The 27,910-nt window shown below is 59.5% G+C and overlaps 3 protein-coding genes across 4 annotated transcripts in view; 1 reads left to right on the forward strand and 2 right to left on the reverse strand.

The window, feature by feature from the left end:
- Positions 1-767: 767 nt before the first annotated feature.
- Positions 768-14,659, reverse strand: ZMYM3 (zinc finger MYM-type containing 3). Of its 2 annotated transcripts, XM_038747618.1 has the most exons (24): positions 14,523-14,659; positions 14,354-14,397; positions 14,194-14,266; positions 13,770-14,076; positions 13,498-13,681; positions 13,190-13,408; positions 12,343-12,493; positions 12,134-12,249; positions 11,927-12,013; positions 11,674-11,824; positions 9,430-9,602; positions 9,179-9,344; positions 9,009-9,082; positions 8,765-8,924; positions 8,566-8,684; positions 8,226-8,400; positions 7,994-8,140; positions 7,808-7,914; positions 7,532-7,727; positions 7,300-7,451; positions 2,102-2,216; positions 1,657-1,920; positions 1,210-1,330; positions 768-1,129 (listed from the first exon to the last, which is right to left on the reverse strand). In XM_038747618.1, exons 1-24 carry the CDS (start codon positions 14,656-14,658, stop codon positions 937-939), a joined length of 3,630 nt encoding a protein of 1,209 aa, XP_038603546.1. In that variant the 5' UTR covers position 14,659; the 3' UTR covers positions 768-936. The 2 variants fall into 2 exon arrangements, with proteins under 2 accessions (XP_038603546.1, XP_038603545.1); XM_038747617.1 differs by having other exon boundaries at positions 8,765-9,082.
- Positions 14,660-14,673: 14 nt separating this feature from the next.
- Positions 14,674-18,096, reverse strand: LOC119930006 (zinc finger MYM-type protein 3-like; the record flags this gene model as incomplete). Its single annotated transcript, XM_038748412.1, has 3 exons — positions 18,007-18,096; positions 14,723-15,181; positions 14,674-14,680 (listed from the first exon to the last, which is right to left on the reverse strand). Coding segments are annotated over exons 2-3 (447 nt in total), but the record flags the coding sequence as incomplete, so codon positions are not given.
- A 6,603-nt stretch (positions 18,097-24,699) lies between these two features.
- Positions 24,700-27,910, forward strand: part of NONO (non-POU domain containing octamer binding) — a 40,740-nt gene continuing 37,529 nt past the window's right edge. The window contains exon 1 of the mRNA XM_038747621.1: positions 24,700-24,777. The gene's annotated coding sequence lies outside the window, so the exon portion shown is untranslated. The remainder of the gene's footprint in view (positions 24,778-27,910) is intronic.

Here is a 27,910-nt window from a genome sequence, read left to right on the forward strand (position 1 = left end):
GGCGCCGCCCGCCCCCAGGGAGATTTGGGGGTCCGTCGTGACCGCAGCGTCCGGTGAGCGCGCTTAGTCCGGGCATGTGGTGTGCAGAGGACAGGTGTGGCGGGTGGCGGGTTCGGATTCCTGCCTCTTCCAGGTGACCCCGGCCCCCCCCCCATCCCGGCGTTTCTCCGGGCCTCAGTCCCCTCGTCTGGAAAACGGGGGTGGGGATCGTGTCTGTTTGCTCGGATCCGGTCCGGCCCCTGGGACCGCGACTACCGGGGGGACGTCCCCCTCGAATGCCCCCGGAAAGGGAAGCCCCCCTCGGTTTCTCAGTGCGGTGCTCCCCCGCCCCCCAGCGCGGGCGGGCCTAGCGAACGCATACGTGACCGTGTGTGACGCCCCGGATCGGTGCATGTGCGTGACGTGTTTTGGTTGCCCCGTCCCCCCCCCCGGCCGCAGGAAGAGCGCCAGCCTGGGTCTCGCTTCTCCGCCCCCCGCTTCGCCCCCGGCCGGGGCCGGTTGGGGGGTCTTTATTGGAATCGGGGGGCGCGCGTGGGGTGGAGGGATGGGGGGGGGGAGAGGGCGCGTTGTGGGGACGGGGGAGGACGAGGGGAGGGGTCTTGGTGACGAGGGCGTCTCTCACTACCACGCGGGCCGGGCCCCCTGAACGATATATACAGTTTCGACAGCCGCTAGACCGAGGACGGTTATAAAAACACAAGACGGTGGGGGCCAAGCTGGGAGGTGGGGGGCTCGGGGGGGGCAGGGTGGGGGGCTCGGGGGTGGGGTCCGTGTGTGTTTGGTGTCGTGGGTGCGGGGGGCCCGGGCGGCGGCAACGGGGCGAGGCCTCCCCGCCCGCTCCTCCGCCCCCCGCCCGGCGATTCCGTCGCCCCCCGGGGTGGGCTTCCCGCCCCCCGAGGGGGTCCGGGGGGGGGGGGGTGCCCGCCGCCGGGCGCCTCAGTCCAGCTGGTCCTCGCCGGGGCGGGGCGGGTCGTCGTAGATGTCCCGCACGGCCAGGATGCGGTTGAGCATGCTCTCCAGCATGCCGCGGTCCATGGGGATGACGGAGTACCACAGCGGCGACTCGGCCAGGCAGGACCGCTCGGGCTGGAGGTAGAAGACGTCGCTCCGCCCGCGCAGGGTCTCGGGGCTGCGGGCGGCGGCGGGGGGGGGTCACGGGCGCCCCCCGGGCCCCCCGTCCCCCCCTCCCGCCGGCCGCGCGGCGCTCACCATTTGGACAGATAGAACTCGTAGAACTTGACGGGGCAGCGCAGGGGGTTGAGGCGGTTCTCGCGCTGCTCCAGGACGGGCAGCTGCTCCTCCTCCCGCTTCCGTTTGCCCGCGCCCCCATCTGCGGGACACGCGGTGGCGGGGGCTGAGGGCACGGCTACCCCGGGGTCAACCCACCCCCTCGGACCCGCACGGGTGCCGCCCCTCTCGGCCACAGCGGACCGGGCGAGGGCGGGGTCCGGCGGGCACCAGATGCCAGCCGGGGCCTGCGACGGTGGGAAAGCACAGGCGGGGCGCGCAGAGATGCCCGGAAAACCCAAACCACACACCCAGAGACACTCAGAGAGTGGTCCCAGAGGTGCCCGGATGCCCACGGAGACCCCCCAGCCAAAGGGAGACGCGCGTAAACGCAGAGATCCCGCCCAGGGGGGCGGATGGTCGCCCTACCTCGCCCCTTCCTCTGGCGGACCGGGGGTGCGTAGTAGCGGATGCTGGCCCCTTTGGGGGCCCCCCCGCCCCGGGCGCCGCCGCCCTTGCGGGCCTGGCGCACCACGTTGGCGAAGGAGAGCTGCATGTGCTCCTCGGCCGTCTGCAGCCCGAAGAACTTGGTGTTGAAGAACATGAGGGTGTTGAGGAGGACGAAGGGTGAGTAGACGCCCAGCTGCTTGCACTCCCAGAGGTGCTCCTCCTCCACGCGTGAGAACACCGTGTCTGCGGCGGGCACCGGGCGGGCGGTCGGGCCGGTGGCCGCCCGTGCCCCCCTATCCCCGGCCCCTCCGCTCGGGTTTGTGGATACGGTCATCCCCCCCCAGCCGGGGTGCCCGGCCTGGTGGGGGGGGTGGGGGGGTCGGCGCCCGGCCCGGCGGGGGCGGTGCCCGCGGTGCCCGCTTACTGTTGTGCAGGAGGGAGGGCTGCCAGCTGCTCAGGGACTTATTGAGCTCCTGGATGAAGGTCAGGTAATACAGGTCTGTGAAGATGTTCACCATGCGCCCGTTCTCCAACAGATACTGCGGGCGAGCGGGGTGGGCACGGATGGACAGACGCGGGCGGTTGGAGCCCGTCTTCCGCGCCCGCTCCCCCCCCCGCCACCCCCTTTTCGTTCCCTGCCGCCTGTTAGGCGTCTTAATAATAATAACGACGGCGTTTGTGAAGCGCTTACTACGTGCCGAGCACCGTTCTCAGCGCCGGGGAGGTTACGAGGCGATCACAGCCCTCACCCCCATTTTACAGATGAGGCAACTGGCACACCAAGTCGCCCAGCCGACGGGATTTGAACCCCTGACCTCTGACTCCCAAGCCGGGGCTCCTTCCACCGAGCCACGCTGCTTCAAGCGCCTTCCTAGGCGCCAGGCGCTGTACTAAGCGCCGGGGTCCCAGCTAATCGGGTTGGACGCCGTCCCTGTCCCGCGTGGGGCTCACGGTCCCAATCCCCCTTTTGCAGATGAGGAAACTGAGGCCCGGAGAAGTGAAACGACTTGCCCGGGGGTCGGCCGGCAGACGAGGGGGGCGAGAACCCGGGAGCCTCCGATTCCCAGGCCCGGGCTCTACCCACTAGGCGCCCCGTTTCTCTCCACTAACCCTGCCGGTCGGTAAAAACTTAGTTATTAGTTATCCTCCTAATAATAATTAAGAATATTAGTTACCCTAATTATGATAGGAACAATAATAGTAGTAATAATAATAGTGTTGGCATTTATTAAGCACTTACTCTGTGCAAAGCACTGTTCTAAGCGCTGGGAAGGATACAAGGTGATCAGGTTGTCCCTCTTAGTTATTAGTTATCCTCCTAATTATAACTAAGAATATTAGTTACCCTACTTATGATAGGAATAATAATAGTAGTAGTAGTAATAATAATAATAATAGCGATGGCATTTATTAAGCACTTGCTATGTGCAAAGCACTGTTCTAAGCGCTGGGAAGGATACAAGGTGATCAGGTTGTCCCTCTTGGTTATTAGTTATCCTCCTAATAATAACTAAGAATATTAGTTACCCTACTTATGATAGGAATAATAGTAGTAGTAGTAGTAGTAGTAGTAGTAATAATAATAATAGCGATGGCATTTACTAAGCACTTGCTGTGTGCAAAGCACTGTTCTAAGCACTGGGAAGGATACAAGGTGATCAGGTTGTCCCTCTTAGTTATTAGTTATCCTCCTAATAATAACTAAGAATATTAGTTACCCTAATTATGATAGGAATAATAGTAGTAGTAGTAATAATAATAATAATAGCGATGGCATTTATTAAGCACTTACTATGTGCAAAGCACTGTTCTAAGCACTGGGAAGGATACAAGGTGATCAGGTTGTCCCTCTTAGTTATCAGTTATCCTTCTAATAATAACTAAGAATATTAGTTACCCTAATTATGATAGGAATAATAATAGCAGTAGTAGTAATAATAATAATAATAGTGATGGCATTTATTAAGCACTTGCTATGTGCAAAGCACTGTTCTAAGCGCTGGGAAGGATACAAGGTGATCAGGTTGTCCCTCTTAGTTATTAGTTATCCTCCTAATAATAACTAAGAATATTAGTTACCCTACTTATGATAGGAATAATAATAGTAGTAGTAGTAATAATAATAATAGTGATGGCATTTATTAAGCACTTACTATGTGCAAAGCACTGTTCTAAGCGCTGGGAAGGATAAAAGGTGATCAGGTTGTCCCTCTTAGTTATTAGTTATCCTCCTAATAATAACTAAGAATATTAGTTACCCTAATTATGATAGGAATAATAGTAGTAGTAGTAATAATAATAATAGCGATGGCATTTATTAAGCACTTGCTATGTGCAAAGCACTGTTCTAAGCGCTGGGAAGGATACAAGGTGATCAGGTTGTCCCTCTTGGGGCTCACAGTCTTAATCCCCATTTGACAGATGAGGTCACTGAGGCCCAGAGAAGTGAAGCGACTTGCCCCAAGTCACCCAGCTGACAAGTGGCAGAGCCGGGATTCAAACCCGTGACCTCTGACTCCAAAGCCCGGGCTCTTTCCTACTGAGCCACGCTGCAGCAATGGCATTTGTTAAGGCCTTACTCTGTGCCGGGCTCTGTACTAAGCGCCGGGGTAGATACAATACAGACTCATCAGGTCGATGTGAGCTTGTGGAGGGAAGGGAAGGTGTCTGTTTATTATTCTGTTGTCGTCTCCCAAGCGCTCTGCGCAGTGCTGTGCACTCGGGAAGCGCTCAATAAATACGACGGAACGAGTGAATGAATGACACAGGCCCGGATCCCCATTTTACAGGGTGAGTTAACCGAGGCTCCCAGAGAGGTGACTTTCCCCAGGACAGACAAGCGGCAGAGACGGAATTAGAACCCAGGACCTCCGACTCCTGGCCCGTTCCCCTCTTCTAATAATAATAATAATGGCATTTGTTAAGCACTTACTATGTGCCAAGCACTGTTCTGAGCGCTGGGGTAGATACGTAGTAATCAGGTTGTCCCACGTGGGGCTCCCAGTCTTCATCCCCACTTGACAGATGCGGGAACTGAGGCACAGAAGTGAAGTGACTTGCCCAAAGTCACACAGCCGACAAGTGGCGGGGCCGGGATTAGAACCCAGGACCCCTGGCTCCCAAGCCCGGGCTCTTTCCGCTGAGCCGCGCCGTGAGCTCGGATTGTCTCTATCTGTTGCCAAATTGTACTTTCCAAGCGCTCAGTACAGCGCTCTGCACCCAGTAAGCGCTCAGTAAATACGACTGAATGGATGAATAGGACATCCGCTAGTCTCCCCAACCCCGCAGCACTTTGCTACATATCTTTTAATTTATTTATTATCAATAATTTGTTCATATTAATGTCCTTTTCCCCCCTCAATTCTCATCAGGGGCAGGGAACGTGTCTGCTGATTCTCGTGTATCGTCCTCTCCCAAGCACTTAGAACGGCGCTCTGCACATAGTAGGTGCCCAATAATTAATAATTACGGTATTTATTAAGCGCTTACTGTGTGCCGGGCACTGTACTGAGCGCCGGGCGAGCGAATCGGGTCGGACACGGTCCCTGTCCCGCGTGGGGCTCACGGTCTTCACCCCCCTTTGACAGATGAGGGAACTGAGGCCCGGAGAAGTGACGCGATTTGCCCAAGGCCACAGGCAGACAAGCGGCAGAGCCAGGATTAGAACCCAGGACCTTCTGACTCCCGGGCCTGGGCTCTACCCACTAGGCCAGGCTGCGAACTGTCCGTCGACAGACCCCGCTGCTTCTCCCACGCCCAAGGTCAGTAATAATAATAATAATAATAATAATAATAATGGTATTTATTAAGCGCTTACTATGTTACATGGTGATCAGGTTGTCCCACGGAGGGGCTCACAGTCTTAATCAATCAATCAATCAATCGTATTTATTGAGCGCTTACTATGTGCAGAGCACTGTACTAAGCGCTTGGAAAGTACAAATTGGCATCACATAGAGACAGTCCCTACCCAACAGTGGGCTCACAGTCTTAATCTCCATTTTCCAGCTGAGGGAACTGAGGCCCAGAGAAGTGACCTGCCCAAAGTCCCACGGCTGATAATTGGTGGAGCCAGGATTTGAACCCGTGACCTCTGACTCCAAAGCCCGGGCTCTTTAACACTGAGCCACGCTGCTTCCAGTAGGCGTCTAGCACAGAGCCAGGATGAACGGTTCCCCTTCTAGTCCCGGCTCTGCCACTTGTCTGCTGTGTGACCTGGGGCAGGTCACTTCCCTGGGCCTCAGTTTCCCCCTCTGAAAAGGGGGATGAAGACCGTGAGCCCCCCGTGGGACAACCCGATGACCTTGTATCTACCCCAGCGCTTAGAACAGTGCCTGGCGCATAGCAAGCGCTTAATAAGTACCACCCTTATTATTATTATTATTAATAATAAGAACCCAGGCTCCAGTGCCGACTCCTCCACTGGTCCGCTGTGTGACCGTGGGCCAAATGCTTCCCTTCTGTGCCTCAGTTCCCTCATCTGTAAAATGGGGATGACCGTGATCCCCACGTGGGATGGGCTGTGTCCACCCGATTACTTTGTAGCTACCTCAGTGCTTAGAGCAGTGCCGGACATATAGTAAGCACCTAATACCACCAAAAAACGGGGAGAGCCTGGTGGTTGGGGAAGGCATGCCAACTGTAGCCCCTCTTCTAGACCACGAGAACAGTACGGCTCAGTGGAAAGAGCCCGGGCTTTGGAGTTGGAGGTCATGGGTTCCAATCCCGGCACCGCCACTTGCCAGCTGGGTGACTTTGGGCAAGTCGTTTCACTTCTCTGGGCCTCGGTGACCTCATCTGGAAAATGGGGATGAAGACCGTGAGCCCCCCGTGGGGCAACCTGATCACCTTGTAACCCCCCCCCCAGCGCTTACAGCAGTGCTTCGCACATAGTAAGCGCTTAACAAATGCCATCATCATTCTTCTTCTCTGGGCCTCAGTTCCCTCATCTGTAAAATGGGGATGACGACTGTGAGCCCCCCGCCGTGGGACAACCTGATCGCCTTGTAACCTCCCCAGCACTTAGAACAGTGCCTGGCACATAGTAAGCGCTTAACAAATGCATTTATTATTATTATTATTATTATTATTAGACCGTAAATTCGTGGAGAGCAGGGAATGTGCCTGTTGATTGTTTTTTGTCCTCTCCCTAGCGCTCAGTACAGCGTCCCGCACACGGGAAGCGCTCGATAGAAAGGACTGAAAGAAGGACGACGCGTGGTTAGGGGGAGGAGCGGCTCGGCGGAAAGAGCCCGGGGCTTGGGAGTCCGAGGGCGCGGGTTCTAATCCCAGCTCGGCCACCCGTCCGCCGGGTGACCTCGGGCGAGCCGCTTCCCGTCTCTGGGCCTCAGTGCCCTCATCTGGAAAACGGGGATCATCATCATCATCAATCGTATTTATTGAGCGCTTACTATGTGCAGAGCACCGTACGAAGCGCTTGGGAAGTACAAATTGGCAAAATACGAAGTCGGTGAGCCCCACCCCAAGACCCTGCCTCTCCTAGGCACCCGGTGAGCGCTTAACAGATGCCGCCGTTATCACTGCTCACTGCCCGGTCCCCTCCCGAGGGCTCAGCGGAGCGTCCAGCGCGCAGTGGGCGCCGGAGGCGGGCGGGGGGGTTACCTGCTGGATGCCGAGGCAGAGATAGTAGATGCTGTCGGGCTCGTAGCGCTCGCCGTTGGGCCGGGTGATCTCCCGCACGAACTGGGCCAGGCCGTAGTTGAGCTCGGCCGCGGTGCAGGCCAGGATGTCCTCCTTGATCCGCATGGGCTTCGCTGCCCGGGGAGGGGGGCGGTCAGAGCCCCGCGCGCCCGCCCCCGCCGCGCCCCCCGGGCCCCCCGGCGCCCCGACTCACGGCCGAAGCGGAGCTCCTCGGCCTTGCCGCCGGCCTCGCCGCCGCCGCCGCCGCCGCCGCCGCCGGCGTACTTGCCCTGGACCCAGGCCTTCCAAGCGTTGACCCCGTAGGAGTAGTTGAGGCCCGGGGTGCAGCTGGGCTGGCTACTCAGGGAGTCCCGGGAGCAGCTCTCGGACAGCACCAGTCGCTTCTGGCCCTGGGCGGGGTTGGGGTGGGGGTCGGACGGTGGGCCGGGGCCGCCCCCCCGCCCCGGGCCGCCCACCCGCCGGCCCTCACCTTCCGGATGGCCCGGGGCAGGTCCTGCTCGGCCGCGGACACCTCGTCGGGCCCCACCAGGCCGCAGTCGAACAGGAAGTCCACGCTGGGGTTGATGTCCAGGGGGTCTGGCGGGGGGGGGGGGGCGGCCGTCAGCCCCGGCCCCCGGCCCCCGGCCCGTCCCGCCCCGCCGGCCGGCCCGCTCACTCTTGGGGAAGTCCGCCTCCAGGTCCTGGCCGGGCCCGTCCAGGACGTTGGCCATCTTGACCGCCATGGCCAGGACGTCGTCCCGGGCGGGGCCGAAGAGGTCGCAGTCCTCCAGGAGGCCTTCCGTGCTCTGGTTGCTCACCAGGTCTGAGGGGGAGAGGGGGGCCCGGTCAGGGCCGGTCCCGCCCGGGGCGGGGGGGGGGGGGGGGGGCCCGCCGCGCCCCCGCCGTACCGCAGAGGTCGGACGAGGCCTTGTCCAGCTCCTCGGCCTCGGCGATCATCTCCGCCATGGCCAGGATGTCCGCCTCCAGGGGGTTGGACGGGATTTTCACTTTGAGCTCCTCGATGGTCTCCACGATTTTGTCCGTGTTCTCCAGCGTGGTGGGCAGGAACAGGGGGACGGGGACCTGGGGGGAGAGGCGAGGAGGGCAACGGCCGCCACCCCGGCGGCGGTGACGCCCGTCAGGCGTCGGACCGTCCTCGCCCCGCGCGCCGTAAGCGCCCGGTGAGCGCGACCGGATACGTGCCGCCCCGCTCCGCCGGACGCTCGCCGGCGCCCGGTGGCCACTCACCGGCACGGGCATGGAGAAAGGCACGGGCACCTTCTGGCAGTACAGATGCATAGGCACCGGGACGAAGACGGGCACGGGGATGGGCAGCACGATCACCTGGGGCGGCTTCTGCTCCTCCTCTGCGGGAGCCGGGCCGTCCTCAGTCCCCGGCCGCCGGCCGGGGCCCCGCCGCCCCCCCGGGAACCGGCGCCGGCCTTACCCGTCTGGCAGCCCTTGGAGGACGTCTCCACGTGGCAGGTCACCCCGCGGTTCTGCATCAGCGGCTTGCACATGGCGGCCTTGTTCTTCCGGGGCGTGGACGGCGGCGGCGGCGGGGGCGGCGGGGGCGGCTGCGTGGCCGAGCGGGTCCTGCCGGAGAGCTGTGCCCGGCCGGGGGAGTCGCAGGTTGGCGGCCGCCCCCGGCCGGGGTGGGGGACCCCGTCCCCCCCGCTCCCGCCTCTCACCGGGGGGCCGTGATCCGCTCCGGCCTGGGCGGGCGCGGCGGGCGTGGAGGGTCTGGGCTCCGGCGGAGACTGATCTGCGCGTCGGAGACAGGCGAGCCTGAGCCCCGGCGGGCGGGGAGGGAGGCCGGTGCCCGCGGCGGCCCCTCCCCGCGCCCGCCCCGCGGACGCACGGTTGAGGAGGCTCTCGGGGCCGCTCTGCGTGTCCAGGTTGGGTTGGTTCTGGTGGCTGTAGAAGCGGAGCAGGCACTGCTCGTTGCACAGGTGTCGGACCTGCCCGCGCCAGTGGATGGTCTCCAGCAGCTTGCCCTGGCGTTTGCAGGCGTGGCAGCGGGCGGCCTGGGCGGGGCACGGGGGTGAGGGGGGGGGGGCGCGGCCCCGCCGGGGGCCCCTTTGCCCCCCCCCAGCCCGGGCCCCGGCTGACCTTGCAGTACCAGAGCAGGTATTTGTCCTTGCAGGCCTCGCTGCAGAAGTCCCAGGTGCTGCCGTCCAGCTGCTCGCTCACCCCGCGCTGGCATGTCTGGGAGCAGTAGGTGCATGTCACGCAGCACAGGCCCAGCTTCTTCGTGAAGTCCTGCTTGTAGAGGAGCACGCAGCCTGCGCCCGGGGGGCGGGGGGCGGTCACCGGACGGGTGGACCCCGCCACCCCGGCCCGGCGAGGGCCGCGATCCCCTCCGCCGCCCGCCTCCCGGGGCTGCAAGAACAGGACAAGGGGGAGAGGGAGACGGAGGAGACATACGTGCCCGTTGGGCGGCCGCCCCGGGGGGCAGGTGGCAGAGAGAGAGAGAGGGAGGGGAGCCGAAGAGAGGAAAGAGAGAGGGAAAAGAGAAAGAGGGGCAAAGGACAGAGAGAGAGAGAGAGAAAGGTAAAAGACAGAAATGCAGGTGACAGTGAGACAGGCAAAAAAGAGACAGAGAGGGAGAGAGAGAAAGGTAAAAGACAGAAATGCAGGTGACAGTGAGACAGGCAAAAAAGAGACAGAGAGGGAGGGAGAGAGAGGCGAAAGAGACAAAGACAGAAGAAAGAGAGAGAGGGGACAAAATGATAGCATTTATTAAGCGTTTACTATGTGCAAAGCACCGTTCTAAGCGCTGGGGAGGTTACAGGGCGACCAGGTTGTCCCCCGTGGGGCTCACAGGCTTCCTCCCCATTTTACAGCCGAGGGAACTGAGGCGCGGAGAAGTGACTTGCCCAAAGTCACCCAGCTGACAAGTGGCGGGGCCGGCATTTGAACCCACGACCTCTGACTCCAGAGCCCGGGCTCTTTCCGCTGAGCCACGCTGGTAAAGACAGGGAGAGGGAGAGATGGGACAAAACACAGAGACAGAGGAGGGAGAGAGGAAGAGAGGCAAACGAAAGAGACGGGCAAGAGACAGGGAGGGAGGCAAAGACAGGAAAGAGAAAGAGATGGGACAAAACTCAGAGAGAGAGGCTAAAGACAGAAAGAGGGGCGAGAGAGAGGGAGGCAAAGACAGGAAAGAGAAAGAGGGAGAGAGATGGGACAAAACAGAGAGGTGAAAGACAGACGAGAGAGACAGAAATAGAGGCAAACAAAAGAGACGGGCAAGAGAGAGAGGGAGGGAGGCAAAGACAGAGGAAAGAGAGGGAGAGATGGGACAAGACAGAGAGAGGTGAAAGACAGAAAGAGGCAAACAGGAGATGGGCGAGAGAGAGAGGGAGGCAAAGACAGAGGAAAGAGAAAGGGGAGAAAAGACAGGGAGAGATGGGACAAAACACAGAGAGAGGCGAAAGACAGACGAGAGAGACAGAAAGAGAGGCAAACGAGAGAGATGGGCAAGAGAGAGAAAGGGAGGCAAAGACAGAGGAAAGAGAGAGAGAGATGGGACAAAACAGAGAGAGAGGTGAAAGACAGATGAGAGACAGAAAGAGAGGCAAACAAGAGAGATGGGCAAGAGAGAGAAAGGGAGGCAAAGACAGAGGAAAGAGAGAGAGAGATGGGACAAAACAGAGAGAGAGGCGAAAGACAGATGAGAGAGACAGAAAGAGAGGCAAACGAGAGATGGGCAAGAGAGAGAAAGGGAGGCAAAGACAGAGGAAACAGAAAGAGAGAGAGATGGGACAAAACAGAGAGGTGAAAGACAGAGAGAGACAGAGGCAAAGAAAAGAGACGGGCAAGAGGGAGAGGGAGGCAAAGACAGAGGAAAGAGAAAGAGAGGGAGAGATGGGACAAAACATAGTGAGAAGCGAAAGACAGACGAGACAGAAAGAGAGCCAAACAAAAGAGATGGGCAAGAGAGAGAGAGGGAGGCAGAGACAGAGGAAAGAGAAACAGAGGGAGAGATGGGACAAAACCCAGAGAGAGGTGAAAGACAGACGAGAGAGACGGAAAGAGAGGCAAACAAAAGAGATGGGCAAGAGCGAGAGAGGAGGCAAAGACAGAGGAAACAGAAAGAGAGGGAGAGATGGGACAAAACACAGAGAGAAGCGAAAGACGAGAGAGACAGAAAGAGAGGCAAACAAAAGAGATGGGCAAGAGCGAGAGAGAGGCAAAGAGAGGAAAGAGAGGGGACAAAAGACAGAGAGGGAGAGATGGGACAGAACAGAGAGGCGCGAAAGACAGACGAGAGAGACAGAAAGAGAGGGACAGAGGCAAAGAGAGGGAAAGAGAGACAGAGAGGTGGGGGGTCGGGGGTCGGGGCCCCCTCACCCTGGCTGCAGAAGCTCTTCTCGACGCCGCTGAAGCGCAGCTTGTCGTGGAGCAGTTTCTCCTGGCGGCAGTGGGAACACTGGGACACCACGCCGCGCAGGCGCTTGAAGTCCTCGCAGCAGTCCCGGCAGCAGAACTGGAAGGCCTGGTCCTGGCGGGGGGCGGCGCGGGGGTCAGGCCGAGGGAACCGGGCGGGGGGGGGGGGGGGGTCCCCCCCGCCGCCCCCCGGGGCGGAGGGCCCCGGCCCACTCACCTGCCACTCCAGGACTTCGGGCTTGGTGCTGAAGAGGCTGTGGCAGTAGTGACAGGTGAGGTGCGGGCCGCCTTCGGGGCTCGACCGCTGGGGGACGGCGGGGGCGGGCGGAAAGAGACAGCGGGCGGGGGGGACGGTGGGCGCCGGGGCGGCCGGGCGGCCCCCCCCCGGTCCCTCCCGGAGGCCCCTCCCCTCCGCCCCGGATACCTGGAACTTGGACCAGCAGCTGGGGCTGCAGAACTGATAGACGGTGCGGTCGGCCTTGTTATAGTAGCAGGGATCCGGGAGACTGCGGCGGCAGAAGCTGCAGGGCCGCGGGGGGCCTGCGGGAAGCGGGCGGGGAGGGCGGGGGGCTCAGACGGCGCGGCCCCCCGGGGCCGGGGGGCGGGGGGCGGGCGGGGGGGTCGCCTTCTTACCCACGAGGCCGGCCTGCTTCACTTTATGGGAGGTTGTGCAGCACAGGGAACAGAACAGGCCCGTCTTGCCGTTCCTGTCGACGTGGGGGAGCATCTCGAAGTTCTTGCTGAGGGTCTTACACCAGACGCACGGGTACACACGCGTGTTCTTCTGCAAGGCGGGACCGGGGCACGGTGAGGGCCGCCCCGCCGCCCCCCTCCACGGTCCGCCCCGCTCTTCGGACCGGCGGCGGGTCCGTCCCGGCTAGTGGCGTCGGACGCCGTCCTGCGCGTCTCCCCGGCCCGTTCCACGGACGACAGAACCGAGGCCCCGGAGAGGTGGACTCGCCCCGAGGCGCCCGCCGGACCCCCGCCCGCCCGCCCGCCGCCCCGGCCGCCCCGGCCCAGCCCCCCGCCTCTCTCCGCTGGGCCGCGCCGCTCGGTATGTTAGACGCTTTACTCCGTGCCGATCAATCAATGGTATTTATTGAGCGCTTGCTACGTGCGGAGCACTGGGCCGAGCACTTGGGGGTGGGGGGGAAGAGGAAGAGGAGGAGGAGGGGGGGGGGGTACAATACAACAGAATCAGCAGACGGCGGTCCCTGCCCAGGGGCGAGCTTACAGTCTAGAGCGCTGGGAGGGGCGGGAAGGGGCGATCCAAGCTCAAATCGGCCCCGCCCCCGGCTTTATCCCCGTTTTCCGGAGGGGGGCACCGAGGCCCGGTGGCGGGGCGGGGGGCGGGGGGGGGGGGGGGTGACGGGCCTCGCCCGGGCTCGCTCGCGCGCCCTCTCTCTCTCTCTCTCTCTCTCTGTCTCTCTCTCTCTCTCTCTCTCCGCTAGGCCAGGCCGCTCCGGTTCTCGCAGCCCACCTTCTTGTAGCCGCCGAGGCAGGCCGCGCTGCAGAACCGCTTCTGCTGCCCCTCGTGGAACAGCTGCTGGGCGGGCGGCCCCCCGCCCTTGCCGTAGATGTAGGCCCCGCACTGGTCGCAGCAGTTGGTCTTCAGCCCCTTGGTGGCCCGGAACTTGCTGAAGCAGGAGTCGCTGCACAGCTGGTGGACCACGCTGCCGTTGCTCACCTCGTGCAGGACCTGCGGGCGGGCACGCGTCTTGTCGTTGCCGTCGCCGTCGCCCGGCCGCGGCCCTCCGCCCGCCCGCCGCCGCCGCGGCCGCCGCTCACCTCCCCGGCCCTGTGGCAGACGCTGCAGCGGGCCGTGGTCTCGGCGGGGGCCTCGCCCGGCTGGGGGTCGGGCCGCTGCTGCTGGGCCTCGTACAGCGACAGGCACACGGACGTGCAGAACTCGTGGAAGGAGCTGCCCGTGCCCGTCTGGGCCATGATGGAGTCCTTGGCGTTCCAGATCTCCCTGCGGGGCGCACGGGGCGGGTGGGGCGGGGGCGGTTCCTCGCCCCGGGCCCGCCCCGCCGGCCCTCCCGCCCGGCCCCGCCACCCACTTCTTGCAGAAGGTGCAGGCCTTCCGGCCGGCGGGCTTCTTGGAGAAGGAGGTGAGGCAGGAGGCGGAGCAGAAGAGCTGCGGCAGGCCCTTGCGCTGGTAGGCCGTCTGCCCCTTCTGCAGGGGCGTGCGGCAGTGGGCGCAGGTCATCTTGGCGCCCGCCGAGCGGGCGGCGGCGGCGGCGGCGGCCCGGGAGGCCGCGTGGGCCCGCAGGGACACGCGGGGGGAGCGGCGCGGCCGGAAGGGCACGAAGTCCTCGTCGTTGGGGTCGTCCACCATGGCGTCCGAGTCCTCGTCCGACACCGGGACTGGGCGGGCGGGCGGGCGTCAGGGCCCGCCCCCGGGGGAGCATGGGCACCCCCACCCCCGGTCCCCCCTCCATCCCCACCCCCCCCCCCGACCGCCGGACCCGCCCCCCGTCTCACTGCTCTCCGCCGAGTCCACGGTCTCGGCCTTGGTGGCCTCCGACCTCCGCGCCCGCTCGCTCCTCTTGTGCCCCTGGGAGACGGGGGGGGGGAACGGGAGGTTGACGCCAGGGCGGGCCGGGGCGAGGGGGGGTCCGCTCCCTCCCGGCCCGGCCCTCACCTTCTCCAGCGGCGGCTCGCTCCCCCTCTCGGGCTGGACGGCCCCTGCGGGTAAGACATCGCCGTCTTCAGCGGTGGCTTACTGAGCGCCGCCCGGGTAGACGCGGGACCCGGCCCCCCGGGAACTGAGCGGAGGGGAGGGAGGCGACCCCCGGCTCGCCGCCACGCACCTGCCAAGCCGGAAGGGGCCGGAGAGCCGGGGCCTCCGGGGTCCGTCTGGGAGCCGCCGCCTCCGCCCTCCCGGGGGTCTCCCGCCGGGGGGCTGGGGGGTTCCGGGGGCTCCCGCTCGGGGGAGCCCCCGGCCATAGCGGGGGCGGCGACGGCGGCCTCCTCCTCTTCCTCTTCCTCCGCCACCACCTCCTCTTCCTCCTCCTCCACCACCTCCTCCTCCTCCTCCTCCTCCAGGTGGTGCGACGGGGGCAGGATGAGGGCCTCCGGGCTCCCCCTGGGCAGGGGCAGCGGCGAGGCCTTTCCGGCCCGGTCCCCCACCTCCCAGCCCAGGGCCTCCCCGGACCCCCGCTCCCCGGCCGGGGGCGAGGGCTCCTTGTAGAGCAGAGCCCCCAGCTCCAGCAGCTCCGTGGCCCCGTCCAGGAGGCTGGGGCCCTTGTCCAGGCCCCCCCGGGGCGGGGCGTCCAGCAGGCCCAGGCCCCCCACCCCGGGGGCCACGGGGGCCATCCAGCCCCCCGGCGGGGCCGTCTGCGAGCCCAGCAGGTCTTCGCCGAACTCCATGTCCTCGGGCAGGTCGCCGGCCAGGGGCTTCTCCGGCAGGGTCAGGGGGTCAAACGGGTCCGGGAAGTCGCCGGGGTCCATGAGGGCGGGTGGGCGACGGCTGGCCGGGTGGAAAAAGCCGTCTGAGCCTTGACTACCCTCATTCGATCGTATTTATTGAGCGCTTATTCTACTTATAATAATAATAATGATGGTATTTGTTAAGCACTACGTGCAAAGCACCGTTCTAAGCTCTGGGGGGATACAAGGTGATCAGGTTGTCCCACGTGGGGCTCACAGTGGTAATCCGCATTTTACAGATGAGGAAACTGAGGCACAAGAGAAGTGACTTGCCCAGCGTCACACAGCTGACAGTTGGCGGAGTCGGGATTTGAACCCACGGCCTCTGACTCCAAAGCCCGGGCTCTTTCCACTGAGCCACGCTGATTTGTATGTTTCGTTTTGCCGTCTGCCTCCCCCTTCTAGACTGTGAGCCCGCCGTTGCGTAGGGACCGGCCATGCTGCCGTCTTGGACTTCCCAAGCGCTTAGTACAGTACTCTGCACACGGTAGGCGCTCAATAATGAACGAAGGACTGACGTTGAATTTTGTTAATATGTTTTGTTGTCTGTCTCGCCCTTCTACCGTGAGCCCGCCGTTGGGTAGGGACCGTCTCTAGATGTTGCCGACTTGGACTTCCCAAGCGCTTAGTCCAATGCTCTGCACACGGTAAGCGCTCAATAATGAATGAATGACATTATATTTTATTTTATTTTGTTAATATGTTTTGTTTTGTCGTCTGTCTCCCCCTTCTAGACTGTGAGCCCGCTGTTGCGCAGGGATTGTCTCTGTTGCCGACTTGGACTTCCCAAGCGCTTAGTCCAGTGCTCTGCACACAGTAAGCACTCAATAATGAATGAAGGAATGACACTGAATTTTATTTTATTTTATTAATATGTTTTGTCGTCTGTCTCCCCCTTCTAGACTGTAAGCCCGCTGTAGGGTAGGGACCGTCTCTAGATGTTGCCGACTTGGACTTCCCAAGCACTTAGTCCAGTGCTCTGCACACCTTAAGCACTCAAATATGACTGAATGAAGGAATGACATTGAATTTTATTTTGTTAATATGTTTTGTTTTGTTGTCTGTCTCCCCTTTCTAGAATGTGAGCCCGCTGTTGGGTCAGGACCGTCTCTCTACGTTGCCGACTTGGACTTCCCAAGCGCTTAGTACAGCGCTCTGCACACGGTAAGCGCTCAATAGATACGATTGAATGAATGAATGAATGGTGTGCAGAGCACTGTACTAAGCTCTTGGGAAGTCCAAGTTGGCAACATATAGATGGGCACCCTTTCCCGCCGACCGGAAACCCAACTCACGCCAACGGGGCGGCCGCGGCCCTCCCGGGTCCTTAGTCCTGTGCTCTGCACGCCGTAAGCGCTCAATAAATACGACTGAATGGATGAATGAATAAAGTGTGCAGAGCACTGGACTAAGCGCTTGGGAAGTCCAAGTTGGCAACGTCTAGATGGGCACCCTTCCCCGCCGACCGGAAACCCAACTCACGCCAACGGGGCGGCCGCGGCCCTCCGGGGTCCTTAGTCCAGTGCTCTGCACGCCGTAAGCGCTCAATAAATACGATTGAATGAATGAATACGATTGAATGAATGAATGAAGTGGGCAGAGCACTGGACTAAGCGCTTGGGAAGTCCAAGTTGTCAACGTCTAGATGGGCACCCTTCCCCCCCCGACCGGAAACCCAACTCACGCCAACGGGGCGGCCGCGGCCCTCCGGGCTCCTTAGTCCAGTGCTCTGCACAGAGTAAGCGCTCAATAAATACGACTGAATGAATGAATTCTGGGGTCTTCGGGGGGTCCCCCACCCCACATTTCCCTCCTCCATCCCGCAGGAGCCCACCGGCTCGGGGGTCCGGCCTATCCCACCGCCGTCGACTCCTTCCCGCCAAAATGGGGTCCTGCCCCCCACCTGTCCCCTTCCCCCGACCTTGGGGACCCCCGGGGACCCCCACCCCACCCCCTCCCCCACGACGTCCCGTCGACCCCCGCGCCCCACCGAGCCACTGTTGCTCTCTCCCAGAATCCTCCGCGGCGCCGGCCCCGCCCCCCCACGCGACGGGCCGCCGCGGCCCCGCCCTCCGCCCAGCGCGCACGCGCGGCGCGGGCCCCGCCCCCCTCAAGGCGCGCGGGTGGCCCCGGCGCGCGTGCGCGCAACTGCCCCACGACGAGGCCCCGCCCCCAGCGCGCGCGCGCACAACTGCCCCACCGCGAGGCCCCGCCCCCCTCAAGGCGCGCGATTGGCCCCGGCGCGCGTGCGCACTGCCGCCCCGCGAGGAGTCCCCCGCCCCCCCAGGGCAAGCAACTGCCCCCGCCCCCCAACGCGCGTGCGCGCAACTGCCCCCCCTCCGGGCGCGAAACTGCCCCGCGTCTGAGGCCCCGCCCCCGTCGCGCGTGCGCACAACCGCCCCGCGACGAGGCCCCGCCCCCCCAGGGCACAGCAATTGCCCCCTCCTCCAACGCGCGTGCGCGCCACTGCCCCCCGGGGCGCGAAATCACCCCCGCCGCGCGTGCGCGCGACTGCCCCACGGCGAGGCCCCGCCCCCTCGCAATTGCCCCGGCCTGAGGCCCCGCCCCCCGTTGCGCGTGCGCGCAATTGCCCCTGCCCGAGGCCCCGCCCCCCCCGCGTGCGCAATTGCCCCCCCAGGCCCCGCCCCCCGCGCGCATTTGCCCCCCCCAGCGCGCCTGCGCGCGCAACTGCCCCGCAGAATTGCCCCCCCACCCCTCTCCCGCCCGCCCTAATTGCCCCCTCCTCCCCCCCGCCCAGGAAGACATTTTGGAAACGCGCTCCCTCCCTCCCTCCTTCCTTCCCTCCCGTCCATTCCCGTCCCGGGCCGAGGCCGGGCTCCGGCGGGGCCGGGGCCGGGGCCCTACCTGCGGCCGGGGCCGGGCTGCAGGCTGGCGTGGGCGGCGGCGGCGGCGTCGCTCCCGCTCCCCAGCGGGCGGGACGGGGGGTCGCGGCCCCTTTAAATGGCAGCGCCGCTCGCAGCGCCCTGCGCTCTGCACCAGGCGCTGGGGGGGGGGGGAGGGGGCGGGGCCGCCGGGCCACCCCATTGGCTGGCGCCGGGCGGGGGCTCGCGAGACACCGCCGGCCCCCCCCTCCCCCTCCGGCTTCCCCCTCCCCCCCCGGCCCCCGGCGCGAGACTCCCGCCCGGCTCCCCGCAAAACCCGGAGCCCGGAATCCAGGCGGAGCCGGAGCCCCAAGGAACCCGGAGCGCGGAATCCGGAGCCGGGGCGCCACGCCCCCTGCGGGCCACGCCCACTCCCTGCCCCTCCCACAATCCCCTGCTCCCCTCGCGCACCCCCCCCCCCCCCCCACGCCCTGTCTTCCGTCTCCTCAGGCCCCTTGCCCCTTCTGCCCCTCCCACAATCAATCAATCAATCAATCGTATTTATTGAGCGCTTACTGGGCAGAACACTGTACTAAGCTCTTGGGAAGTACAAGTTGGCAACATCTATCCCTTGCTCCCCCTTGACACCCCTCTCCCTACCCCCATGTCCCCCCTTGGCCACCCCCTGCCCCTCCCACAATCCCTTGCTCCCCCTTGACGCCCCCTCTTCCTTCCCCCCCTTGGCCCCCCTTGCCCCCCCAATCCCTTGCTCCCCCTTGACGCCCCCTTTTTCTTCCCCCCATTCCTTGCCTCCCCCCGCCCCGACACCCCTTCTTCCTTCCCCTCAGCCCCTTTGCCCCCTCTGTCCCTCCCAGAATCCCTTGCTCCCCCTTGACACCCCTCTCCCTTCCCCCCCACCCCCCCCCACTTGGTCACCCCCTGCTCCTCCCACAATCCCTTGCTCCCCCTTGACGTCCCCCTTTTCCTTCCCCTCAGGCCCTTTGCCCCCCGCCCCTCCCACAATCCCTTGCTCCCCCTTGACACCCCTCTCCCTTCCCCCCCTTGGGACCCCCTTGCCCCCCCTTGCCGCCCCCTCTTCCTTCCCCTCAGGCCCTCGGCCACCCCTTGCCCTTTCCACAATCCCTTGCTGCTCCTTGACGCCCCCCTTTCCTTCCCCTCACCCCTAGGTCCCCCCCGACGCCCCCTCTTCCTTCCCCCCCCCATTGCCCCGCCTTGGCAACCCCCAGCTCCTCCCACAATCCCTTGCTGCCCCCGGCCCCCCCCCACGCCCCCTCTTCTTTCTCCTCAGGCCCTTTGCCCTCCTGCCCCTTCCACAATCCTTGCCCCCCTGCGCCCCCCGTCGCCCCCTCTTCCTTCCCACCCACTCCTTGTTCCCCCCCGACGCCCCCTCTTCATTCATTCATTCATTCAATCATATTTATTTTCCCCCCCCCTGCCCCCTCTTGGCCTCCCCCTGCCCCTCCCACAATCCCTTGCTCCCCCTTGACGCCCCCTCTTCCTTCCCCCCCGTTCCTTGGTCTCCCCTGCCCCCCCCCCGACGCCCCCCGATTTTTCTCCTCAGGCCCTTTACCCTCCTGCCCCTCCCGCAATCCCTTGCTCCCCCCCGTCCCCCACCCCCCGACGCCCCCTCTTCCTTCTCCTCAGCCCCTTCCCCCCCACCCCCCTCGGCCTCCCCCTCCCACAATCCCTTGCTCCCCCTTGACACCCCTCTTCCTTCGCCCCTTGGCCACCCCCTGTCCCTCCCACAATCCCTTAGCCCCCCCGACGCCCCCTCTTCCTTCCCCTCAGCCCCTTTGCCCCCCCTCTTGACGCCCCCTCTTCCTTCCCCCGATTCCTTGCTCCCCCCTGTCGCCCCCCGACGCCCCCTCTTCCTTCCCCTCTGCCCCTCCCACAATCCCTTGCTCCCCCCGGACGCCCCCTCTTCCTTCCCCCCCATGGCAACCCCCTGCCTCTCCCACAACCCCTTAGCCCCCCCGACGCCCCCTCTTCCTTCCCCTCAGCCCCTTTGCCCCCCCTCAGCCGCCCCCTTTCCCTCCCACAATCCCTTGCTCCCCCTGTCTTCCCCCCGATGCCCCCCTTCCTTCCCCCATGCCCTTTGCCCCCCAACAGTCCCTTGCTCCCCCATCCCCCCTGTCACCCCTCTCCTTCCCCCCAACCCCCTGTCACCCCCGACACCCCCTCTTCTTTCCCAGCCTCACCCTCCCACAACAATAATAATAATAATGATGGCATTTATTAAGCGCTTACTATATGCAAAGCACTGTTCTAGGCGCTGGGGAGGTTGCAAGGTGATCAGGTTGCCCCATTTTACAGACGAGGTAACTGAGGCACGGAGAAGTTAAGTGACTTGCCCAAAGTCACAATCCCTTGCTCCCCCTGACGCCCCCTTCCTTTCCCCCAGTCTTTGCTCCTCCACCACCCCCGACACCCCCTCTTCCTTCCCCCCAGCCCTCTCATTCATTCATTCAATCGCATTTATTGAGCGCTTACTGTGTGCAGAGCACTGTACTAAGCGCTTGGAAAGTACAATTCAGCAACAGATAGACACCCCCTCTTCCCTCTCCCCATTCCTTGCTCCACCTGGCCACCCCCTGCCCCTCCCACAATCCCTTGCTCCCCCTTATAATAATAACGATGGCATTTATTAAGCGCTTACTCTGTGCAAAGCACTGTTCTAAGCGCTGGAGAGGCTACAGAGTGACCAGGTTGTCCCTCGGAGGGCTCACAGTCTTAATCCCCATTTTCCAGATGAGGTAACTGAGGCCCAGAGAAGACTGTGAGCCCACTGTTGGGTAGGCACCGTCTCTATATGTTGCCAGCTTGTACTTCCCAAGCGCTTAGTCCAGTGCTCTGCACACAGTAAGCGCTCAATAAATACGATTGAATGAATGAATGAAGTGACTGGCCCAAAGTCACCCAGCTGACAAGTGGCGGAGCCGGGATTTGAACCCATGACCACTGACTCCAAAGCCCCGGCTCTTTCCACTGAGCCACGCTCCTTCTCTATTGACACCCCCTCTTCCTCCCCTCCCAAATCCTTCCTCCCCATCCCCCCTACACCCCACAACCCCTTGCTCACCCCCTCTTCCTTCCCCTTCTTGCCCCCCGGCTCCCGGCCTCATTCATTCATTCATTCAATCGTATTTATTGAGTGCTTATTGTGTGTAGAGCACTGTGCTAAACGCTTGGGAAGTACAAGTTGGCAACATAGAGACAGGCCTCCCCCTGCCCTCCCACAGTCCCTTGGTCCCCCTTGGCATCCCCTCTTCCTCCCCCCTAATTCTCGCTCCCCCCATGCCCCCCAACTCCCCCTCCTCCATCCCCCCAACTCCTCGCTCCCCCATCCCCCCCTTGGCACCCACTCTTCCTTCCCCACAACCCCTTGACCCCCCTCGGATGCCCCTGCCCTGATTCAATCAATCATCATCATCAATCGTATTTATTGAGCGCTTACTGTGTGCAGAGCACTGTACTAAGCGCTTAATCAATCAATCAATCAATCAATGGTAGTGATCGAGCGCTGACTGCGTGCTGAGCACTTGGGAGAGGACCAGAAGCCGCCGACTGCAGTGACCACTGCAAGCAATTAGTGGTAATAAGAATAATAAAGATGCTATTTGTCAAGCGCTTACTTTCGTGCCAGGCACCATACTAAGCGCTTGGGTGGGTACAGACTAATGGGATTGGACACCCCCTTCTAATAATAATAATGATGGCATTTATTAAGCGCTTACTCTCTGCCAAGCACTGTTCTAAGCACCAGGGTATATGTGTGTGTATAACGGCATTTATTAAGCGCTTACTATGTGCGGAGCATTCATTCATTCAATCGTATTTATTGAGCGCTTACTGTGTGCAGAGCATTGTACTAAGCGCTTGGGAAGTGAGTCGGCAACGCAGAGAGATGGTCCCTACCCAACAGCGGGCTCACAGTCTAGAAGGGGGAGACAGAGAAGACAGAACGTATGAACAAAATAAAATAAATAGAATAAAAGTGTATAAATAAAATAAATAGAATGATAAATACATACAAACATATATACATATATACAGGCGCTGTAGGGAGGGAAAGGAGGTAAGGCGGGAGGATGGGGAGGGGAGGAGGGGGAGAGGAAGGAGGGGAATTCATTCAATCGTATTTCATTCATTCATTCATTCAATCGTATTTATTGAGCACTTCCTATGTGCAGAGCACTGTACTAAGCGCTTGGGAAGTAAGGGGAGGTTACAAGGCAATCCGGTTGTCCCACATGGGGCTCACAGTCTTAATCCCCATTTGACAGATGAGGTAACTGAGGCACAGAGAAGTGAAGTGACTTGCCCAAAGTCACACAGCTGACAATTGGCAGAGCCGGGATTCGAACCCATGACCTCTGACTCCAAAGCCCGGGCTCTTTCCACTGAGCCACACTGCTTCTCTATCTCTATCTCTATCTTTCCCCCTTTTAGACTCCCCCCCCCCCCTTTTAGACTCCCCCCTTTTAGACTGTGAGCCCACTGTTGGGTAGGGACTGTCTCTATATGTTGCCAACTTGGACTTCCCAAGCGCTTAGTACAGTGCTCTGCACACAGTAAGCGCTCAATAAATACGATTGATTGATTGGGTAGATAGAAGGAAATCAGGTTGTCCCCCCGGGGGGCTCCCAGTCTTCATCCCCATTTTCCAGATGAGGGAACTGAGGCCCAGAGAAGTTAAGTGACTTGCCCAAAGTCACACAGCTGACAATAGGAACCTCCTCTATATGCTGCCGACTTGTACTTCCCAAGCGCTTAGTACAGTGCTTTGCATTCAGTAAGCGCTCAATAGAGAGAGAGAAGCAGTGTGGCTTAGTGGTAAGAGCCCGGGCTTGGGAGTCCGAGGTCATGGGTTCTAATCCCGGCTCCCTCACCTGTCAGCTGTGTGACTTTGGGCAAGTCACTTCACCTCTCTGGGCCTCAGTTCCTTCATCTGTAAAATGGCTGTCCACTCTATCCCCCTTCCCATCCCCCCCACCTTACCTCCTTCCCCTCCGCACAGCACCTGTATATATGTATAAACGTTTGTACAGATTTATTACTCTATTTATGTATTTATTTTACTTGTACAAATTTATTCTACTTATTTTATGTGGTTTATATGTTTTGCTGTCTGTCTCCCCCTTCTAGACTGTGAGTCCACTGTTGGGTAGGGACCGTCTCTATATGTTGCAAACTTGTACTTCCCAAGCGCTTAGTACAGTGCTCTGCGCACAGTAAGCGCTCAATAAATGCGATTGAATGAATAAAATGAGGATTAAGACTATGAGCCCCACGTGGGACAACCTGATTACCTTGTATTTACCCTAGCGATTAGAACAGTGCTTGGCACATAGTAAGCGCTTAACAAATACCAACATTTCCAGGGCTTAGCACATAGTAAGTGCTTAATAAATGCTATCATTATTCTTATTATATATGATTGAATGTATAATACACAGTCCCTGTCCCGCATGGGGCTCACCGTCTTCATCCCCGTTTTCCAGATGAGGGAACTGAGGCCCGGAGGAGTGAAGTGACTTGCCCAAGGACACATAGCAGGCAGGTGACCTCACTCTAATAATAATAATAATGGCATTTATTAAGTACTTATTATGTGCAAAGCACCGTTCTAAGCGCTGGGGAGGTTACAAGGTGATCAGGCTGTCCCACGGGGGGCTCACAGTCTTCATCCCCATTTTCCAGATGAGGGAACTGAGGCTCAGAGAAGTGAAGTGACTCGCCCAAAGTCACACAGCTGACAAGTGGCGGAGCCGGGATTTGAACCCGTGACCTCTGACTCCAGAGCCCGGGCTCTTTCCACTGAGCCACGCCGCTTCTCTATGCTGCGTGACCTTGGGCGAGTCCCGTCACTTCTCTGGGCCTCGGTTCCCTCCTCGGTAAATTTCATTCAGTCGTATTTATTGAGCGCTTACTGCGTGCAGAGCACTGTACTGAGCGCCTGGGAAGTCCAAGTTGGCGACATAGAGAGACGGTCCCTACCTGACAGTGGGCTCACGGTCTAGAAATGGGGATGGAGACCGCGTCCGTCCCGATTTGCTGGGATCCACCCCAGCGCCCAGTACAGCTTGGGAGAGGTTCTCAGTCAGTCAGTGGTATTTATTGAGCGCTTACTGTGTGCAGAGCACTGTACTAAGCGCTTGGGAGAGATAGTCAGTCAATGGCATTTGAGCGCTTAATGTGCGCAGAGCACCGTACTAAGCACTTGGGAGAGGTTCTCAGTCAGTCAATGGTATTTATTGAGCGCCTGGCACATAGTAGGCGCCTCACCAATGCCTCAAGTAATTATCATTCATGAGGCTGTGAAGGTGGAGTGGATAGGGCCAGATCTTGGACTTCCCAAGCGCTTAGTACAGTGCTCTGCACACAGTAAGCGCTCAGTAAATACGATTGAATTCATTCAATCTTTTAGACTGTGAGCCCACTGTTGGGTAAGGACTGTCTCTATATGTTGCCAATTTGTACTTCCCAAGCGCTTAGTACAGTGCTCTGCACATAGTAAGCGCTCAATAAATACGATTGATTGATTGATTGATCTTGGGGTGAGGCTGAAGACCGTGAGGCCGTCGGTTTGGGGGAAAACGGGGATTTGGGGGGGGGTCCTGGTGGGCTACGGTGCTTGGATGGATTCCCCCCCCCCCGTAACCATGGAGATGGTATCAGTTGGGCCGCTCGGTAACCACGGCAACAGCGGTGCTGGTTGGGTCCCCGTGAAACCATGGAAACCCCGGCGTTGCCTGTTCGGTGATGGTCCGGTTGGCAGCGGCTGTGAAGCCCGGTGGGCAACGCCGCCTCGGGGCTCGGGGCCTGGCATTCCCGCGGGAACCCTGGAAAACTGGGAAAACTTCAGGAGCTGAGGGACCGTAAGCCCCCTGTGGGCCCGGAACGTGCCTACCATCTCCCCCTCTGAAGTGTAATTATAATGATGATGGTATTTGTTAAGCGCTTACTATGTGCCAGGCACTGTACTAAGCGCTGGGGTGGACACATGGAAATCAGGTTGGACACAGCCCCCGTCCCACGTGGGGCTCACTGTCTCCATCCCCATTTGACCCCTAGAGTGTGAGCTCTCTGTGGGCAGGGAACCATGTCTGTTCCTCTCCCAAGCGCTTAGTACAGTGCTTTGCACGCAGCTAAACAACAACTGAAGGAATAATAACAACAATAATAATATTAATGGCATTTATTAAACGCTTTCTATGTGCAAAGCACCGTTCCAAGCGCTGGGGAGGTTGCAAGGCCATCAGGTTGTCCCACGGGGGGCTCACAGTCTTCATCCCCATTTTCCAGATGAGGTCGCTGAGGCCCAGAGAAGTGAAGCGACTTGCCCAAAGTCACACAGCTGACAGTTGGCGGAGCCGGAATTTGAACCCATGACCTCTGGCTCTTTCCACTGAGCCACGCTGCTTCTCTAAGCGTGCATGAATTTGACAGATGAGGGAACTGAGGCCCAGAGGAGTGAAGTGGCTCACCCAAGGTCACCCAGCAGGCACGTGGAGGAGTCGGGATTAGAACCCAGGACCTTCTGGCTCCCGGGCCCAGGCTCTACCCACTGTGCCACACCGCGTGGAGGTTAGGGACTGTGTCTACCGTCTCCTCCTCTGGAGTGTAAGCGTGTTGTGGGCAGAGCCTGGAGCCTTGGAGTCAGAAGGTCCTGGGTTCTAATCCCGGCTCTGCCGCTTGTCTGCTGTGTGACCTTGGGCCAGTCACTTCACTTCTCTGGGCCTCAGTTCCCTCATCTGTAAAATGGGGATGGAGACTGTGAGCCCCACGGGGGACAGCCTGATGACCTTGTATCTACCCCAACGCTTAGAACAGCGCTTCACAGGTACTGTAATAATAATAATATTAACAAATGCCACGATTATTATCATTATTATCTCCCCCTCTAGAGTGGAAATTCGTTGTGGGCAGGGAACATGCCTGCTAAATCTGTTGTATTGTCCCCTCCCAAGTGCTCAGTACAGTGCTCTTCACATAGTAGGTACATACTCAATAAGTATGATGGATTGATTAGCTCTGTTATAGTCTCCTCTCCCAAGCGCTTAGTCCAGTGCTCTGCACACAGTAAGCGCTCAATAAATACGATTGATGATGATGATGATGAGTAAGCTCTTCACATAGTAAGTACATACTCAATAAGTATGATGGATTGATTAGCTCTGTTATAGTCTCCTCTCCCAAGCGCTTAGTCCAGTGCTCTGCACACAGTAAGCGCTCAATAAATACGATTGATGATGATGATGATGATGATGAGAAGCGCTAAATAAGCGCTCCCCCTCTAAACTGTCATCTCCTTATGGCGGGGAATGGGTCTGTTATTATTTTGTAGTCTCCCAAGTGCTTAGTACAGTGCTCTGCGCACAGTATGTACTCAATAAGTACAATGGATATATGTTTGTACATATTTATTACTCTATTTTACTTGTACATATCTATTCTATTTATTTTATTTTGTTAGTATGTTTGGTTTTGTTCTCTGTCTCCCCCTTTTAGACTGTGAGCCCACTGTCGGGTAGGGACTGTCTCTAGATGTTGCCAACTTGGACTTCCCAAGCGCTTAGTACAGTGCTCTGCACACAGTAAGCGCTCAATAAATATGATTGATTGATTAACTCTGTTAAATTCTCCTCTTCCAAGCGCTTAGTACAATACTTTGCACACAGTAAGTACTTAATAAGTATGATGCATTGATTAACTCTGTTAAATTCTCCTCTACCAAGCGCTTAGTACAATACTCTGCACATAGTAAGTATGTACTCAATAAATATGATAGATTGACTGACCCTGTTAAATTCTCCTCTCCCAAGCGCTTAGTCCAGTGCTCTGCACACCGTAAGCGCTAAATAAGCGCTCCCCCTCTAAACTGTCATCTCCTTATGGCGGGGAATGGGTCTGTTATTATTTTGTAGTCTCCCAAGTGCTTAGTACAGTGCTCTGCACACGGTAAGTACGTACTCAACAAGTATGATGGATTGATTAACTGTTAAATTCTCCTCTCCCAAGCGCTTAGTACAGTACTCTGCACACAGTAAGTACTTAATAAGTATGATGGATTGATTAACTCTGTTAAATTCTCCTCTCCCGAGCACTTAGTACAGTGCTCTGCACACAGTAAGTACTTAATAAGTATGATGGATTGATTAACTCTGTTAAATTCTCCTCTCCCAAGCGCTTAGTCCAGTGCTCTGCACACAGTAAGCGCTAAATAAGCGCTCCCCCTCTAAACTGTCAGCTCATTATGGGCGGGGAATGGGTCTGTTATTATTTTGCGCTCTTCCAAGTGCTTAGTACAGTGCTCTGCACACAGTAAGTACGTACTGAATAAGTACGATGGATTGATTAACCCTGTTAAATTCTCCTCTCCCAAGCGCTTAGTACAGTGCTCTGCACACAGTAAGTACTTAATAAGTATGATGCATTGATTAACTCTGTTAAATTCTCCTCTCCCAAGCGCTTAGTACAGTACTCTGCACATAGTAAGCACGTACTCAATAAATACGATAGATTGATTAACCCTGTTAAATTCTCCTCTCCCAAGCGCTTAGTCCAGTGCTCTGCACACAGTAAGCGCTAAATAAGCGCTCCCCCTCTAAACTGTCAGCTCATTATGGGCGGGGAATGGGTCTGTTATTATTTTGTAGTCTCCCAAGTGCTTAGTACAGTGCTCTGCGCACAGGAAGTACGTACTCAATATGATGGATTGATTAACTCTGTTAAATTCTCCTCTTCCAAGCGCTTAGTACAGTACTTTGCACACAGTAAGTACTTAATAAGTATGATGCATTGATTAACTCTGTTAAATTCTCCTCTCCCAAGCGCTTCGTACAGTACTCTGCACATAGTAAGTATGCACTCAATAAATATGATAGATTGATTAACCCTGTTAAATTCTCCTCTCCCAAGCGCTT

The sequence above is a fragment of the Tachyglossus aculeatus genome, chromosome 6 (assembly GCF_015852505.1).
Source record: "Tachyglossus aculeatus isolate mTacAcu1 chromosome 6, mTacAcu1.pri, whole genome shotgun sequence".
In the NCBI taxonomy this organism is placed as follows: Eukaryota; Metazoa; Chordata; class Mammalia; order Monotremata; family Tachyglossidae; genus Tachyglossus; species Tachyglossus aculeatus.

Excerpts from the sequence above, each read along its gene's own strand:
- ZMYM3 (XM_038747617.1), bottom strand. The coding sequence starts at position 14,658 with ATGGCCGGGGGCTCCCCCGAGCGGGAGCCCCCGGAACCCCCCAGCCCC. Across the intron at positions 9,345-9,429 it reads ACCTGCTCTGGTACTGCAAG|GCCGCCCGCTGCCACGCCTG; the intron begins GTCAGCCGGGGC and ends TGCCCCGCCCAG. Across the intron at positions 9,083-9,178 it reads CCCCGAGAGCCTCCTCAACC|ATCAGTCTCCGCCGGAGCCC; the intron begins GTGCGTCCGCGG and ends TCCGACGCGCAG.